The sequence below is a fragment of the Giraffa tippelskirchi genome, chromosome 5, assembly GCF_054371585.1.
Source record: "Giraffa tippelskirchi isolate mGirTip1 chromosome 5, T2T-mGirTip1v1.2.pri, whole genome shotgun sequence".
NCBI lineage: Eukaryota > Metazoa > Chordata > Mammalia > Artiodactyla > Giraffidae > Giraffa > Giraffa tippelskirchi.
In genome coordinates, this window is record NC_137279.1 from 157,998,795 (window position 1) to 158,017,349 (window position 18,555).

Below are 18,555 nucleotides of genomic sequence, written 5' to 3' on the forward strand. Positions count from 1 at the left end.
TAGTAGAAATATAATGATTTTACTTTTACAAGTCTGTATTTTAAATTTTCAGCAATGAACATGGATTAGTTCTGTAATAATAAAATATTTTTAAAGAAAACTTTTTCATATAGAAAAGCAACAGTGTATTCTGTCCTTTAAGGTAAATACAAATATTTCCATTGAAAACAAAAGGTGCAAAGACAAGACAACAGTTCAGTATCTTTCAAAAATTATCTAGTGATGGTTTTGGCTATAAAGTTTTATCTATTTGTCTTTAGTTAACATGGTTTTTAGTTAATCAGGCTTGTGTTTGAATTCAAACTTTGTCATTTTACAAACACTTTTACACAAATTAAGGCACTTTAAACTTTCATGAAATATTAGAACATCTGGAATACCTTTCATGTTACTATATTGCATATCTTTATTTTGATTCTTCCAGAGAAAACTGCTGTCTTTTATTCTATGATTATGCTATGATATGAACATCATGTAGCTGCTATTTCAGTACCTTTAGCAACAAGACACAATGTGAATAATTAGTATTGAGTGTGTTTATTTACTGTGTCATCAATTGACTGATAAACCATAATATCCTCTGGTAATTATAATTGTTTATACTTCAGTTAAAGTTTCCCCCAGTGTGAGTATATCAGGTATGGCACAGTAAATGCTCTTGATTGTAGTGTCTGATAATCTTGGATATTGGGTTGTTTGGAAAAAAGCTTATATTAATTTAAGAGTTCTTAGCCTAATATATATATATTATGTAACAATATATGTTAAGAATATATATACACACACACACACACACACATACACACACACAATGGTGCAGATCTTGCTGTTTTTCATTTTAGAAGTCTGAAGCTTTAGGTTGCTTGAGATCTTTTATACATAATAAGGTATAGCAAAATTTTTTTTTGGCTGTTTGGAACTTTATGTTTCAATGCTCTCTATATATTTTGCCTTTTAAAAATTTACACTGTTATGAATTCAGTTTATATTTTCTACTCTTTCATTTTATTTTTAACCTGGCTTCCCATCATTTCCTTTTACTGACCAGTTTTCTTAATTGAAAGTACAACTTAAATTACAGTATATCCACAGGATTGTCATGAAAAGAAGGACATTATGATTTACCTCTGGAAACTCATAATCTGCTGTCTAGTTGGATTTTAAGTTCCTTTAGGAACTTTGAATGGACATTTTCTTAAACCTTTGGATAAATGTTTAATGGGACTCCCCTGGTGGCTCAGACATTAAGGAGTCTGCCTGTAACGCGGGAGACCCCGGTTCAATCCTTGGGTCGGGAAGATCCCCTGGAGAAGGAAATGGCAACCCACTCCAGTATTCTTGCCTGGAAAATCCAATGGATGGAGCAGCCTGGCAGGCTGCAGTCCATGGGGTCGCAAAGAGTCGGACACGACTGGGTGACTTCACTTCTTTTTCTTCTTCTTCTTAAATGTTTAATACACTCAAAACTGCCAGAATATATTCTTACGATGTAAAGAAATGGTATGGAGAAGAGTTAGTTTATTATATAATGATGATGAAAATGAAAAATTTTCAGAAAATTGATATTTACTGAACTATTTTATTTTGAATAGATATCATAAACTGGGAACAGGATTTAATCCTAATACATTAGATAAACAGAAAGAAAGGCAAAAAGGTTTGCCGAAGCAGGTGTTTGAATCCGATGAAGCTCCAGATGGCAACAACTACCAGGATGAACAAGTAATACTTTTATTTTTAAATGACTATAAGGCGTTCTTTTAAAATAGTTTATTTTTTATTCATTGATTAATATATTTAATGTTTTGCATGGCAGGATGATCTTAAAAGACGTTCAATGTCAATAGACGATACTCCAAGAGGTAGCTGGGCCTGCAGTATTTTTGACTTAAAAAATTCACTTCCTGATGCTTTGCTTCCCAATTTACTTGATCGAACTCCAAATGAAGAAATAGACCGTCAGAATGATGACCAAAGGAAATCAAACCGTCACAAGGAACTCTTTTCCTTGCATCCATCACCAGATGAGGTATAGCTATTTGGATATAAAGAAGCAAAAGATTATAGAGATAGATGTTTTGAGAGTATGAACTGTATATATTAGTTTTATGATAAATGTAGGGAATAAAACTTAATGGAAATTTAGCTATGCTTTTTGTAAATGAAATATAATTGAGCACACGTACAATCTAATGACTTTTGTTGGAGGATAAATAGGCCATTCTTTTCTGTGCTTACTTGTGAAGACTAAAAGTAGTAGGTTAATAAAATAAGTTCTTAAAAAATAAATTGTAAAGGGTTGAAACATTGTAAGCATGTTCATTTGGATGTTGCTTGTCAATTTGCAGGAAGAGCCAATAGAACGACTTAGTGTTCCTGATGTGCCCAAAGAACATTTTGGTCAAAGACTCCTTGTAAAATGTTTATCACTCAAGTGAGTATTTATTTTGTTTACTATATAACTTTTCTTTTTCTGGAATAATGTTTTGAGTACCAGTATGAAAAAATCCTAGTGGATTTTATACTTGTGTTTGTGTCCTTTCGAAAAATATTGTTCGATACATAATTTTAAATGCTTCCAAGCATTTAATCTTACCTGTGAAGCTGAACTTAAAGAGTACTTTTGGCTCACAGGTGAAGATGACTCTTTGCCTCAGTTATATAATTGTCTTAAAACTTGAAAAAACATTCACTGAAATCTGTAGTATTTATCAGACACTGTTCTTGGCTTGAGGAATATCAATAGTATCTTTTTCCTTAGAGTTGATTTTATATTTGTTTCATGGTGTGTATTAAGTCGCTTCAGTCGTGTCTGATTCTTTGTGATGCTGTGGACGGTATCCTGTGGGGCTCCTCTGTCCATGGGATTCTCCAGACAGGAATACTGGAGTGGGTTGCCATGCTTTTCTCCAGGGGATCTTCCCCACTCAGGGATCAAATCCACGTCTCTTATGTCTCCTGTGTTGGCAGGCCGGTTCTTTACCACTAGCGCCACCAGGGGGTGGACTTTTTTTTTAAGCCTTTGAAGTATGTGCTAATAGTTGATTTAGACTGTGGAAGATATACATGGAAAAGTGTGTTCAAGGAAGATGGGTAGTGTAGATGGTATAGCACAGGTAGAGAAAAGTACAAGGTATAGAGAGAATTTATTTTTGGAATGAGAATTTCTCTCAAACTGTGTATTTTATGTATATATTTAAAACTCATCCGTCTCCTTCCTAAAGGTTTGAGATTGAAATTGAACCCATTTTTGCAAGTTTGGCTTTATACGATGTGAAAGAAAAGAAAAAGGTAAGGTTATATAATTTGAACGTGGTCTTCTGTCACAATCAGAGGTTCAGAAACCTGTTTCTAATTTGTTTTATAAGATAATGATTTTTTGAGACTATTACTAAACATGGATTTTTTGAAAAAGAAAATAGAACTGTGAGACATTATTTTCCTACTGTAAAATAGTTTAGTTGACTTATTTTTTGTTTCATTGAAAGAGTTCCAAAAAGAAGTAGCAGGAGTAACTTTCTTTCAGTGTAAGAAATAGAAAAAATACAAGACAAGCATCTTAGACAAATGATGTGTAAAGAGTTAGATTGATGGTGACAGTGAAGTTGTGATGTAATTTTTAAATTCTCACTAGCTATTATTTAAAGATCATTTATTTATATTTTAAATATTCTTGTCTAAAATATTGCTCTTGGTTTTGCCATTATATCTTTGTTACAGTTAAGAGTTTTTCAGAGGACTTATCATACAGCATTTTTAGTATTCTAAGCCTACCATGTAGTAGAAAGTTGAAATGCCTTTAATGACTTCTGCTGTCAGCATATTGTGGATTTCTGTAGTGGAACTCTACTCCAACATCTTGTATTTACTAAATCATATCTTCTGAAATGTTATTTAAGTTTTCAAAGACTCAACTTGGGGTAATTAATCTTAAAAATAGTTTCTTTATATACTTTATCAGAAGTTAAATTTCTTACTAAAAGAGTATGGGATGTGGTTCTTTTAGAATATGTTTTTGCATTAATTTTTTTGCTTTGATTTAGATATGTAAAGATCTTTATATATCTTCACTGATTGTCAGTGACATGTATGGTACATTGTATGTTAGTATAATTGTTTAATATCTGTAATATTTTAAGACTGAATATTTATGATTTTTGTGAGTGTTTATAAAATACACAGGTTTTAAATTTAACATATGAATATGTTTTTTAGATTTCAGAAAACTTTTATTTTGACCTTAATTCTGAGCAGATGAAAGGGTTATTACGTCCACATGTACCACCTGCTGCCATTACCACCCTGGCAAGATCAGCTATTTTTTCTATCACTTATCCTTCCCAAGATGTTTTTCTTGTAATAAAGGTGAGAATAATGTTAAATATATTTGTTTATTTATGTTATGTCTGTGTACTTGTCTGCCTGTAAATATCACAAGCTTTTTAAGGTCAGAGATTTTATCTTTGCCTATTTTTTCATGTTAATATTTTTTAACATAATATTGGGTGTATACTGTAGGTGCTACCTAAATTTTTCTTGAGTGGGGAGCTTTATTAGAATTCTCTAAAGAAACAGATCAGTAGGAGGAAGATACATATACACATAGAGGATTGCTATGTTGTATGTTGAGAATCCATCTTTGAGAAACCTTAGTCTTTGTTCTTGAGGTCTTCAACTAACTGGATAAGGCCCCCCCACATTATGAAGGGTAATCTGCTTTACTCAGTCTACTGATTTAAAAGTTAATCACCTCTAAAAAAAATATCTTCACAGCAACATCTTGACTGATGTTTGATAACTTAGCTGTGTTGGCATATTAAATTAACCATCTCTGGTTATTTGGATATGGAGCTATACTGGGGTTTTATCATGCAGTTCCTAAATTATATAAATATTAAAATCTAAATCATTGAAATCATGGAGCATTATGATTTGACTATCAATCAATTAAGAATAAGGATTACAGATACTAAAATTTGAATATTACTAAGCTACCTAGCTTAGGATAACTTAATAATAATTTACCTTAACTTGACCTTGACTTGAGAGTTGCCTAAAATATATTCCTTAATCATTTTACCTTTATTTATATAAAATTATCATAAAAAGGTAATGAATTTTATAATAAGGTTATAAAGTAGATTGTCATGAAATGAATTTTATTTACCCACAGGAATAATGTCCTAATTTGTGGATTGATTCCTATGAATTCAGGTTAAAATAAATCTTAGTTACAAAGAACAATTCTCCAAGCAAAGATTTAGCAGCAGTGGTCTTCAGAAACTCACTTATAAGTAAAGTTCTAGGTATTAAGATAATTGACAAATGTGTATACACCATTATTTTACATGGGAAAATAGTAAGTTTTCATAAAATAGAACATATTTGAGGGAATGAACTAGAAAGATAGCGATGATGATTGGAATACTGTCTGCTTGAAAATGAAATGATTCATACCATATGGTCCCAATTGTGTAAAATACATACACATATACCTAAACACACATAAATGTTTGTATATAAACAGAAAAAGACTTCTGTGTAATTTCAAAAATATTAACAAGTTAAGATGTATACAAATTTTAAAGAAATCATATTTAAAAGTTTTCTTATATCATAGTCTAGCAATATAATTTTGTTTTTTTGAGAGAAAAATTCCCTTGGTCTTATATTAGTTAGTTATTGCTCTACAAGAACAAAAAGATAAAAATCTCAGTGGCATCCAACAGTAAGCATTTTTTTAGTTCACGCATCGAGTTGTCTGTTGGTCAGTGGATCTAGGTTGTACTCGGTTAGGTGCTTGTGCTCCTTCCAAGTGTCTGTAGGTTGGTCAGTTGATTTACATACTTCATTCAGTTAAATTACCAGCATCACAGGGAAGCCCAGTGATACCGCTGAGCCACCGGGGAAGCCCAGTGATTAGTGAAGAGCTTCTCAGGTGGCTCAGTGATAAAGAATCCACTTGCCAATGCAGGTGATGTCAGTTCGATCCCTGGGTCAGGAAGATTCCCCTGGAGAAGGAATTGGTAACCCATTCTAGTATTCTTGCCTGGGAAATCCCATGGACAGAGGAGCCTGGCAGGCTACAGTCCATGGAGTCACAGGAGAATCAGGCATGACTTGTCAAGTAAATAACAACAGCAAACTGATAAGTGATGTTGAGTGTGTTTGTTATATGTTTCTTAGACATTTGTTTGGCTTCTTTGGAGAATGTCTGTTCAGATCCTTTGCTCATTTAAAAATCAGGTTATTTGCTATTCTCTTGTTGAGTTGTAGGATTTCTTTATCTGTTTTGGATATTAATTCTTTATCAGTTATATGATTTACAAATATTTTCTCTCTCAGTCTGTGAGTTGCCTTTTCACCCTGTTGATTGTGTCCTATCATATACAAAAGTTTTAAATTTTGATGTAATCCAGTTTAATGATTTTTACTTTTGTTGCCTTTGCTTTTATCGTGTAAAATCCAAGAATATATTACTAAATCTAATCACATGAAGCTTTTCCTTTATTTTTCTCCTAGGAGTTTTATAGTTTTAGGGGTTATTTTGGGGGGGTGATCTTTGATCTGTTTTGAGTTAATTTTTGTATATAATGTAAGGGTTCAACTTTATTCTTTTGCATTTAGGAATTCAGGGTTTTTTTAAACACCATTTCTTGGAAAAACTGTTCTTTCCCTATTGAATAGTCTTGGCATTCTTATAGAAAATTATTTAACTCTTTACAGTTTTCAGATTACAAATCTTTCAGCTTTTTGGTTTATACCTCAGGACTTTATTCTTTTTGATATTATAAATGGAATGGAATTATTTTCTTAATTTCCTTTTTGAATTGCTTGTTAGGGTATAGAAATACAACTGAGTTTTGTTCATTTTGTATCCTGCAACTTTGCTGAATTTATTTATTTATTAGTTGTAGTCGTTTTTTTGTGGAATATGAGGATTTAATCTGTAAAAGATCATGTTGTCTCTAAATAGAGATAATTTAAATTCTTCCTTTTTTAATTTGAATGTTTTTGTTTCTTTTTTGGGCTTCCTTTTTCTTGTCACATTACTCTGGCTCAGACCTCCAGTACTTTGTTGAATAGAATTGGCAAAAGTTAACATTCTTATCCTGTTTCTGATTCTAAAGGAAAAGCTTTCAGTTTTTCAACATTGAATAAGATGTTAGATGTGGGCTTTTCATAGATGGGCTCATATTGGGGTAGTTTTCTTCTTTTCCAAGTTTGTTGAATTTTTTTAATCATGAAAGGGTGTTGAATTGTCCAGTTCTTTTTCTGCAATAATTAATATGGTCATGTGGTGGTGTTCTATTATTCTGTTAATGTGATGTATTAAGTTGATTGATTTTTGTATGTTGAACCATCCTTGCATTCCAGGCTGATTGCTTTTATTTTTAAGCTTACTTAATCTTTCCTTCTTTTGCCTTTGGCAGCTAGAAAAAGTGCTACAGCAAGGAGACATTGGAGAGTGTGCAGAACCCTATATGATTTTCAAAGAAGCAGATGCCACCAAGGTAGAATTTCATGCCTCTTATTCCCTTCACTTTCATAGTCATTAGCAGTCATTCTCCATTCCCCTCAGATCACCAAACCCAACCCTAAACAATCTCTAATCTCCAAAATTATAATCTGAGAGGATGCTATACTGAGCATATTAAATAATTTTACTACTGATTTTACTACTAAAATTTTCTTTTCTTTTTCTGTTTGCCTACTTTGTTTTCTTTCTTCTTTATTTCCTTCGTTGTCTAGTTTGAGTCATGCGCTATGCTATTCTTTGACATCTCCCCCACCCCCAAACTAGTTGACTCTTAAATTTTTTTTTTCTTGGAGAGAAAGTAATTCAGTTTAATTCCTAAATAATGAAAAATTTTTGTATTTACAAAATAGTGATTTTTTTTTTTTGGCTACGCTTTGCAGCTTTTGGGATTCCTAGCCAAGAATGGGATCCATGCCCCCTGCAGTGGATTTGTGGAATTCAAACCACTGGACCGTGATTTTTTTTTTGTTTAACCAAACAGTGATTTTGATGAAACTTTTCCTAGCAAAGCAGACGTATGTTGGGTATCAGTCTAGTGGCAGATAATTAAGGAATATTGTAAAAATAGAAAATATACTCTCCCCTTTGCCATCAGATAACAAATTTATAGAACTTGGATAAACTTATAAAGCAAAAATAGTTGGTGAATAATTGGTACCAAATTCTAGATACTCTTGAGTTAGCTATAAGAATAAAAGGTGAATTTTGGATATTTGAACACATGATTTAATGTCAAACAGGCAGGAGAAGTGTGCTTGAGGAGTATTGGACAAATCATCAAAATTTAGAAAATTGTTGCTTTCTGTTTTTCTGAGACTTGTAACAAGAACTGAGCCTTTTTTGCTAATATGGGTACATCTGAGCACATGATGTTCTCTGATTCCTAGATCCTAGATATCTGGTTGAAAGTAGGGTTAAAGTATTCTGGCTTTGCCCAGGTCGTCATTTTACAAATTAAATTTTCTCTGTCACATGAAGCTCATAGGTGTGTCATTGTGGCTTATTTCACTCTTCCCTTACGTATTGACATAATTTTGATATGGGTCCTTAATTCTCTGTAAATACTCCTAAAGCAAGGACCTATTTTGGAGGTATAATAGATATATCAAAAAACATTCCTTTCGTTTCGGTATCCCTTCATCTTTTCTCAGTCCTGAGTCCCATGGTAGGACACTGCCATTAGAGTATGACCTCACTGACATCCTATATGGAAAGAGCATGTGAGAGATTTTGGTGTCGATTTTCACCCTTAGACTATGGATTGGCTATTGCAGGCCACGTTATTGTTTGTTTCAGGGATAGCCTTAAAGTTGAGCCAGCTTCAGGTTGTCTTCCAGATAAGCATGTACTGTTTGGATTATTAGTCTTTTTCAAGGGTTTAGTCCCCTTGTACTTTTTTTGTTTGCTTCTTTTATCACAGTTCTGGACATATTATTGTTGGTCTCTTTGTGGCCTACCTATTTCTACATCATAGTTGTCATAAGCTAGTGATTATTTCAAAGTGGCCCAAATGCTTCCATCTTTTTTTTTCATACAATAAAAAAATTTAATAAGTCATAACCTAGAACATTTTGTGATTGACAGTTGATGACTGGAACATGGCTATATTTCTTTCATAAAATAGGATATTCAGTACATAAACATGCTTAACACTTGCTCTCCTTTCTTTTATCCCAAAATAAGATCATCACAAACAAATTTTAAAGACTTTTAGATGCATTTGTAGAACTGGTTAAGGTTCTTTAGTAGTTAATATACTGTTAATTGGGGCTTCCCCAGTGGCTCAGCAATAAAGAATCGGTCTGCAATGTAGGAATTGGGAGGAAAACGCAAGTTCAATCCCTGGGTGGGGAAGATCCCCTGGAGGAGGGCATGGCAACCCACTCCAGTATTCTTGCCTGGAGAATCCCATGGACAGAGGAGCCTGGCAGGCTACAGTCCATAGGGTTTCTAAGAGTCAGACATGACTGAAGCAAATTAGCATGTATGCACACACTGTTAATTGATTGCTGAAAGGTATGGATTGTTTTTCCATCTTGCTGAGAATTGAAAATTGTTAACCTTTGTGTTTTCCTTTTTATATTATGATATAGCCTTTAATTCATTTCTTTTGAGCATAATCATATAATGTATAAAGTTTTGTTTTACAGAATAAGGAAAAATTGGAGAAGCTGAAAAGTCAAGCTGATCAGTTTTGTCAAAGACTTGGGAAGTATCGCATGCCTTTTGCTTGGACTGCAATCCATTTAATGAATATTGTTAGCAGTGCTGGGAGTTTGGAAAGAGATTCTACAGAGGTAGAAATAAGCACTGGAGGTAAGAGTGTTTTATATAAAATAGTTCTATAGTTTTTGCTTACATAGACTTGTTTTATTTGTCAACTTTGCAATGTAATGAGGCATTGAAAGGGTTTTCTTTTTCTCCTTAACGGGTTTATTGAGATGTAATTCACATATAATTTACCCTTTTAAGGTTTCTAATTCAGTGTTTTTTGTTATATTCATAAGGTTCTACAACTGTCACCACAATCTAATTTTGAAACACTTTCATAGTCACTGGTGGTCACTGTTCATCCTCCTCAAGTCCCCACACTCAGTGCTAACCAACTTGTAATCTGTTTAGTCTGTATGGATTTGCCTGTGCCAGACATTTCATATTGATATAATTATACAATATGTAATCTTTTGACTGCCTTCTTTCACTTAGCATAATGTTTGAAAGGTTCATCCATGATGTAAATGTATCAATATTTTATTTCTGAATAATAGTCCCTTGTATGGATATACTACATTTTATTATCCATTCATCAGTTGATGGACATTTGGATTCTTTCAACTTTTTGTTTATTGTAAATAATGCTGCAAGGAAAATTCATGTACACACTTTTTTGTGGACATATGCTTTCATTTCTCTTGGACATATAGCTAGAAATGAAATTTCTGGTAATATAATTCTTTGTTTAACCTTTTGAAGAACTGCCAGACTGTTTTCCAGTGTGACCACACCATTTAAAAATTATACTAGCAGTGTATGAAGGGTCCAATTTCTCCACGTCTTTGCCAGTACTTTTATTATCTGTCCTTTGAATATAGCCTTCCTCGTGTGGATGAAGTGGTATCTCATGATTTGGAATTGCCTTTCCCTGATAGCTAATGATGTTGAGTTTCATTTTGTGTGCATTTATTGTTTGTACATCTTCTCTGGAAAAATATATAGTTGTATCTTTTTCCCATTTTTTAATAACTTTTTTCTTATTATTGATGCTCATTTTTTAACTAGCTTTTTTTGTTATAATCAATAGTTGTAATTTATAAATGATTATGTAGATAGTCATTTATATATTCTAGATTTGTTGTTGTTCAATCGTTAAGTCGTGTACAACTCTTTGTGACCCTGTGGACTGCAGCACGCCTGGCTTCCCTGTCCTTCACCATCTCCTGTGAGATTGCCCAAACTCATGTCCATTGAGTCAGTGATGCTATCCAACCATCTCATCCTCTGTCGCCCCTTTCTCCTCCTGCCCTCAATCTTTTCCAGCATCAGAGTCTTTTCCAATGAGTTTATCTCTTTGCATCAGGTAGCCAAAGTATTGGAGCTTCAGTTTCAGCATCAGTCCTTCCAGTGAATATTCAGGGTTTATTTCCTTTAGGGTTGATGGTTTGGTCTCCTTGTTGTCCAAGAGACTTTCAAGAGTCTTCTCCAGTGCCACAGTTAAAAATTATCATTTCTTCAGTGCTCAACCTTCTTTATGGTCCTACTCTCACATCCATACATGACAACTGGAAAACCAAAACTTTGACTATACAGACCTTTGTCAGCAAATTGATGTCTCTGCTTTTTAATATACTGTCTAGGTTTGTCATAGCTTTTCTTCCAAGGAATAAATGTATTTTAATTTCATGGCTGCAGTCATCATCTGCAGTGATTTTAGAGCCCAAGAAAATAAAATCTGTCACTGTTTCCACTTTTCCCCCATCTATTTGCCATAAAGTGATGGGACTGGATGCCATGATCTTCGTTTTCTGAATGTTGAGTTTTAAGCCAGCTTTTTCACTCTCCTCTTTGACCCTCATCAAGAGGATTTTTAGTTCCTCTTCAGTTTCTGCATTTAGAGTGGTATCATCTGCATATCAGGCAATGGCATCCCACTCCAGTACTCTTGCCTGGAAAATCCCATGGACGGACGAGCCTGGTAGGCTACAGTCCATGGGGGTCTCTAACAGTCAGATACGACTGAGCGACTTCACTTTAACTTTTCCCTTTCATGCACTGGAGAAGGAAATGGCAACCCACTGCAGTATTCTTGCCTGGAGAATCCCAGGGACGGTGGAGCCTGGTGGGCTGCCGTCTATAGGGTCGCACAGAGTCAGACACGACTGAAGCGACTTAGCAGCAGCAGTAGCGGCATCTGCATATCAGAGACTTTTGCTACTTCTCCCAGAAATCTTGAAAACTTGTTATTCATCCAGCCCAGCGTTTTGCATGATGTGCTCTGCATATAATTTAAATAAGCAGGGTGACCATATATAGCTTTGACATACTCCTTTCCCAGTTTTGAACTAGTGCGTTGTTCAATGTCCACTTCTAACTGTTGCTTCTTGTCCTGCATATTCTGGATACAAGTCCCTTATCTAATAAAGGATAAGGGATGGGAGAAAATACCTTGAAGGTATTTTCTCCCATCCTGTGGGTTGTCCTTTTACTCTCTTGATGACATTGCTTGAAGTTTTAAATTTTGATGTTCAATTTCTTTGATTCTTTTTCTTTTATTGCTTGTACTTTTGCTATTGTACCTAAGATAGCATTAATTACCTAATTCAAGACTGAAAAGGAGCTACTTGTAAGTTTTTGTCTAAGAGTTTTATAATTACAGCTCTTACATTTGGGTATAGTTAATTTTGAGTTAATTTTTGTATGTGATAAGAAGTAAGGGTTAGCTTCGTCTTTTCTAAGTAGATATCTAGTTGTTCGTACACCATTTGTTGAAAAGATCATTTTTGCACTATTAAATGGTCTTGGCATAATTGTTGAAAATCAGTTGACTGTAGATACGTGGGTTTATTTCTGGACTCATTTCTATTTCATTGATGGATATGTCTAAGCTTATGCTATTTCTATACTGTCTTTATAATTTTAGCTTTGCAGTAAGTTTTGAAATTGGGAATGTGGGTCCTCCAGTTCTTTTTCAAGATTCTTTTGACTGTTTTGAGCTCTTGTATTTTCATAAGAAGTTTAGAATCTGCTATTAGTTTCTGCACAAAGACAGCTGGAATTTTGGTAGAAATTACATTGATTTGGTAGATCAATTTGGGGAGAGTTTCCCTCCTAACAATATTAAGTCTTCCAATCCATGAAATGTTTTTCCATTTATTTAGATCTTATTAAATTTTTTTAAATGGTGTTTTGTAGTTTTCAGTGTACAAGTCTTACCCTTCTGTTGTTAAATGTATGTTCATGTGTTTTTTTGTTTTTTGATGCTATTTAAATGGAATTGTTTTCTTAATTTCATTTTTATAATGTTCATTTCTAGAGGTTGAAATACAACTGGCTTTTTAATATTGATCTTGTACTTTGAAACCTTTTTGAACCTTTTAATTCTATTTTTTTTTCTTCTCTGGATTCCATATACAAGATCATGTCATCTGCAAATAAAAATTGGTTTACTTTTTCCTTTTCCATTTCAGTGTCTTTTTTTTCTTTTCTAATTATCTTGACAAGAACCTAGTGTATAAATTTTAAAAAAGTGGTTTACTTTTTCCTTTTCCATCTCAATGTCTTTATTTATTTTTCTTTTCTAACTGTCTTGACAAGAAGCTAGTGTATAAGTCCTCACCTTATTCCTGACTTAGAGGGAATGCATTCAGTCTTTTGACTATCAAGTATGATGTTTGCTGTAGATTTTCCATAGATGTAATACAGTATTTTGAGGAAGTTCCTTTCTAGTCCTAACTTTTTGAGTGTTTTTATTAGGGAAGAATATTGGTTTTTATATTAATAAAATGTGTTCTCTGCTTTTATTGAGATGACTTGTCTGGTTTTTGTCCTGTAGTCTTTTTGTATGGTGTATTGCATCAATTGATTGGTTTTGGATGTTAAACTAATCTTAAATTTCTGGGAGAAGTCTCACTTGGTCATGATATATGTTAATAATTTTTATAGGTGTTTATTTAGAACCTGTTCCCTAGTATTTTGTATAGTGATTTTACTTCTATTAATATGTTCCTGAGGGATATTGGTGTATAGTTTTTCTTCCTTGTATCTCTGATTTTGGTGTCAGGATAATACTGGTGTCATAGAAGTGAATTGTGAATTCTTATTTCTGTCTTTGGAAGAGTTTGTAAACAGCTGGTGTTAATTTTTCATTGAAAGTTTGAAAGTTTTCACTAGTGAAGCCATTTTGGCTTGGTCTTTTCTTTGCGGTAAGTATTTTCTTTACTAATTAGATCTCTTATTTTAGATCTATTCATATTTTCTCTCCCTTGAGTCATTTTCAGTAATATATATCTTTCTAGAAAAATACTCATTTCATTCAGATTATCTTATCATTGTCTAAGCTAACTGTTGACCTACAGGTATTTGTAGTATTTCAATATAATCCTTTTTCTCTCTGAGATCTGTAGTGCTATCCCCTCTTTCATTCCTGATTTAAGTAATTTGAGTCCTTTTTATTATTTTTTCTTCATCACTTTAGTTAAAGTTTTAAAAATATTATCTTTTTGAAGAGTCCATGTTTGATTTCAATGATTTTTTTTTTTACCTGTTGTTTTCCTAGTTTATATTTTATTTATTTCCATTCAACTTGTCTTTTTTGATACCCTTTCTAACGTTTGTTTTGGATTTAGCTTTCTCTTCTTTTTCTGGCTTCCTAAGATGTAAATTTAAGTTACTGATTAGAGACCTTTTCTTTTTTAATATAAACATTTACAACTATAGATTTCCATATGAGACCTTCCTTAGTGATATATTAAATGTGTGGGGATTTTATATTTTCATTTTCCTATATCTTAAGTGTTTTTTAATTTCCCTTGTTATTTTGTCTTTGATTAGTCAGTTATTCAGAAGTGTGCTGTTTAATTTCCACGTGCTTATGAATTTCCCCAATTTTCTTTTGTGATTGATTTATAGGTTAATTTCTGTTATTCTTGGAAAACGTAGATGATTTCAGTCACTTGGAATTTATTGTATTTTGTTCTATAGCTTAGTGTATAGTCTTGTCTTGGAGAATTTCCTGTGTGTGCTTGAGAAGAATCTATATTATGCTTTTGCTTAGTGTAGTATAGACTGTAGATGACTTTTGGATCTAGTTTGTGTATTGCTTTGTTTGTTTTCTATTTCCTTGTTGATCTTCAACATAGTTCCTCTATTGGTTTTGAATAATAAGTTTTATCTTGCAAAGACTTTGAATGCAAATTATCTTAAATTCTGTTTCAAACTCAAGTGCTAAGACTGCGGGACCATGATAAGGTGACTAAAATTTACATTATGTGAATATTTTCTAGTAAATACATAGTGCCTTTCTATGTGCTTTTCATGGCTCATCTTTGGTTATTTACATAATCTTTACATGGTAGTGATTTATTTTACACTGGAGAAGTTTTAAGAGAGAACCCAAAGATTTAGGTGAAATGCTTCCTTACAGATCTCTCCAGAAGTTAAATTCTTCTACTGTAATCAGTATGCTGAAGGGACAGTTTTCAAATTTAGTGGATATTTTCCTGTGTTTGTAAAGCTGATACATTTTAAATATCATGCAAATGATTATTTTACTTTTTTCCTTGGTAGAACGAAAGGGGTCTTGGTCTGAGAGGAGGAATTCTAGTATTGTTGGAAGAAGATCACTTGAAAGGACAACAAGTGGAGATGATGCTTGTAACCTGACCAGCTTTCGACCTGCTACTCTCACAGTAACAAATTTTTTTAAGCAGGTATTGTTCTGTCATGGAGGAATTCTAGTGGGCTACTTGTACATAAATTTTTTGTGACTCCAGAAAAATCATAATTGTCCATGTAGTACATGTACATGTAATAATTGATTGTGCTTTCAAGAAGTTAAAAAAGCATTAAGAATAAAAACAAAAAGTATAAGAAAAAATAATTAATATTATACCTGTTGTTTTATCATACTTATTTAAATGTTGATATTGACTAGTAATGCTTCAAAATCAGTCATCTGCATCTGTATCCTATTTCTTAATTTTAATATTGTAACTTTTCTTAGGCATTGATGGTTTATGAATTTTCTTAGTCAATTAAACTTAGTAGGATTATGTCTGTTCTCACCACCCAAGTTTTTTTTTGACCTGAAATACCACATCCATGGTATATGGAATAGAAGTTTCAGGCTCTAGTAGTTCATTTTTGTGCTAAAATTATTTTTATAGGTGAGTTCATAAGTCTAAACAGTTCTTGATCAAAGATATTTTGTTCTTTGCAAGTATATTTTCTGTACTTCAACTTGTGAGTCAGATCAGTAGTTTTCAAGTGCTGGTCATGATCCATTAATGGTAATATAAATTTAGTAAATAACACTCAGCTTAAAAAAAAAAGAAACCAGTTGAATAAAAAATTGATAGTGCATTGCACTTCATGAAGTTAAGTATTGCTTCAGTAGGCTTTTTTCCCTCTTAAGTTTTGCATGTGTGCATACATGTCTGTATGTCCTTACGTGATGTATGTGCTACTGGATTTTGATATAAAATGAATTTTATACTCTGGATCAAGATCAGAAAATTTTGGGAGTCTATCTAAAGTAACCAGACAGCCAGAACTATAATAAGAATGGGAGAAAACACGTGTGACAAACTGTTGAAGGGTGCTGCTGCTGCCAAGTCGCTTCAGTCGTGTCCGACTCTGTGCGACCCCATAGACGGCAGCCCACCAGGCTCCGCCGTCCCTGGGATTCTCCAGGCAAAAACACTGGAGTGGGTTGCCATTTCCTTCTCCAATGCATGAAAGTGAAAAGTGAAAGTGAAGCCGCTCAGTCGTGTCCGACTCTTCAAGACCCCATGGACTGCAGCCTACCAGGCTCCTCCGTCCATGGGATTTTCCAGGCGAGAGTACTGGAGTGGTACTATGCATATATTTTGGAGCAGATTAAAGGAAAAGGCCATGTATTGTCTCAAAATTTCTCCTTCTGAGGTGTTACTCTAAATAGGAAGAGAAAATCCTGGCCTAGTGACACCTTGTAACTTGAGAGGGCAAGGTGCTTAGGGCAGGTTGTGTTGTGATTTGACAGGTAGTCACCTACTTGAGGCCCTTCTCACAGTTATGTATCAGTAGCATTTACAGACAGCTGCTCTGAGAGACTCAAATGGAAAACAAAGCAGGTGAGAAGTGTTTGAAGTAGTAAGGGTCTTCTTATTATGGTAATAGTGCAAGAAAGAGTCTAGAAGACGCCATAGTGTTACTTGGATGAGGTAATAGGCCAAACTTAGCTGTGGAAAGAGGGCAGTAGATTTACTTGTTACTTGTTTACTTGTAGCTATAACATTTCTCTTTTTCCTTCTTCAATGGGTGTACCACTTCTGCCACTATTTCCTCAGTTCCTTTTTGGTTTAATTCAGCCTACTTTATTATTGAACTACTGTTGTAATCGTAAGTCAACAAGTCATCCAACCACCACCCACCTGTTGATTCAACAGATGCTTTTTGAGCATTCACCAAGTACTGAGCATCAATCCACCCACCTACCTACTTATCCAATAAATATTTTTTGAGCATTCATCATCTACAGAACCCTATTGAAGACTAGTAACGGGAAACTGGAACAAAGTAATTATAAAACCTTAAAAAATGATGGTTTCTGGATATGTGGAGCAATGGGAAGCACTTATACCCAACTTTTGTGCAGTTCTGTAATGTTTAACTTAACGTGTGTGACTTTTATAAGTATTTTTACAAATAGCTTGAATATTGTGTATCAGGCAAATGCAAATTAAGTAAAAAAGCAGACATTATAAGTTTAATAAAGTAGAATTCAAGGTACAAGTTTCTCCTAAATAAGATACAGAAGGCAAGTTTTTTTTCTCATTTTTTTTTAATTGATGAGGGATTACTGTCCATGATTTGATATAGTAATCAGGAGTGTTTATGTACAGAGTTGAAATGTTTCAGGCCAGAATGATTAGAAATGCATCAAGATTTAAAAACAAAAATTAAATCCGTACATTATAAGGATATTTGTTCTATTGTTGACAGGTACAGAAGTTACATGTTGCTTCAGGAGCACATAGCAGTGAACATGCAGTGTGGAGGAATGAGTGTCAGCTGGGCTTATTCATGTGTTTGGAGACTGATAAGAGTCAGTTGATCTAGACTGACTTCTGCTGGGAAAACTGAAATGATTCAGACTTCTTACGTGTTGCTCACTCTTGACATCTAGCAGGCCAGCTTGGTCGTGTTCTTATGGCAGTGACAGAAGTTCCAGAGAGGGAGCAAGCTTACTTTTGCAAGCGTTTTTCAAGTCTCTATAAAATGTTTGTTTACTGGTTAGAAACATGACCAGCCTTAGGGAAGGGAATTATGTTCCATGCAGCCAAAGGCATGGAAATGGAGTAAAAAGAATGGAAGCCATTAATATAATTGGTTTAACAAGTTAAGTAGACAGAAATAACAAGAGTCTTGAGATAATCTGAACATATTCTAAATAAGAGCCATTTAAATTTAAAGATCTGTATTAATTTCTATACTTAAAAGGAGAGAATATACTGACTGATATTCAGTGACTGATATTCAGTTCTATCAGTGACTGATAGAACATTTACAATAGTTTAGTCATATATTAGGTCACTGAAAAAATCTTCATGAAGTCAAATTCTCTAACTATAACTCAGTAAAGCTAAAAACCATTTGTACAAGTATTAACAAAAATCTCTAACCACTTAGAAAGTAAAAATCACTATTTAAAATAATGGAATAAAAGATCAGTTCTGTATCCTGCTTAGAATACAATAGTGAACTACTGGGATCTGGCTCAAGGTGAACTCACGATAATAAAGGAGCCTTAAATACATTTA

The 18,555-nt window shown here is 33.6% G+C and overlaps 1 protein-coding gene across 5 annotated transcripts in view; it reads left to right on the forward strand.

Moving 5' to 3' along the window:
* The window catches only part of DOCK7 (dedicator of cytokinesis 7), a 191,952-nt gene that overhangs the window by 40,710 nt on the left and 132,687 nt on the right, over nucleotides 1-18,555 (forward strand). For 4 of the 5 annotated variants that reach the window (XM_081486620.1, XM_081486621.1, XM_081486623.1 and 1 more), the window contains exons 5-12: nucleotides 1,593-1,722; nucleotides 1,817-2,029; nucleotides 2,349-2,434; nucleotides 3,225-3,291; nucleotides 4,216-4,365; nucleotides 7,434-7,514; nucleotides 9,691-9,856; nucleotides 15,323-15,465. In XM_081486620.1, the coding sequence (XP_081342746.1) occupies nucleotides 1,593-1,722; nucleotides 1,817-2,029; nucleotides 2,349-2,434; nucleotides 3,225-3,291; nucleotides 4,216-4,365; nucleotides 7,434-7,514; nucleotides 9,691-9,856; nucleotides 15,323-15,465 (1,036 nt within the window). Of the gene's footprint in view, nucleotides 1-1,592; nucleotides 1,723-1,816; nucleotides 2,030-2,348; nucleotides 2,435-3,224; nucleotides 3,292-4,215; nucleotides 4,366-7,433; nucleotides 7,515-9,677; nucleotides 9,857-15,322; nucleotides 15,466-18,555 lie in introns of all 5 variants that reach the window. The other variant, XM_081486625.1, reaches the window with a different exon arrangement.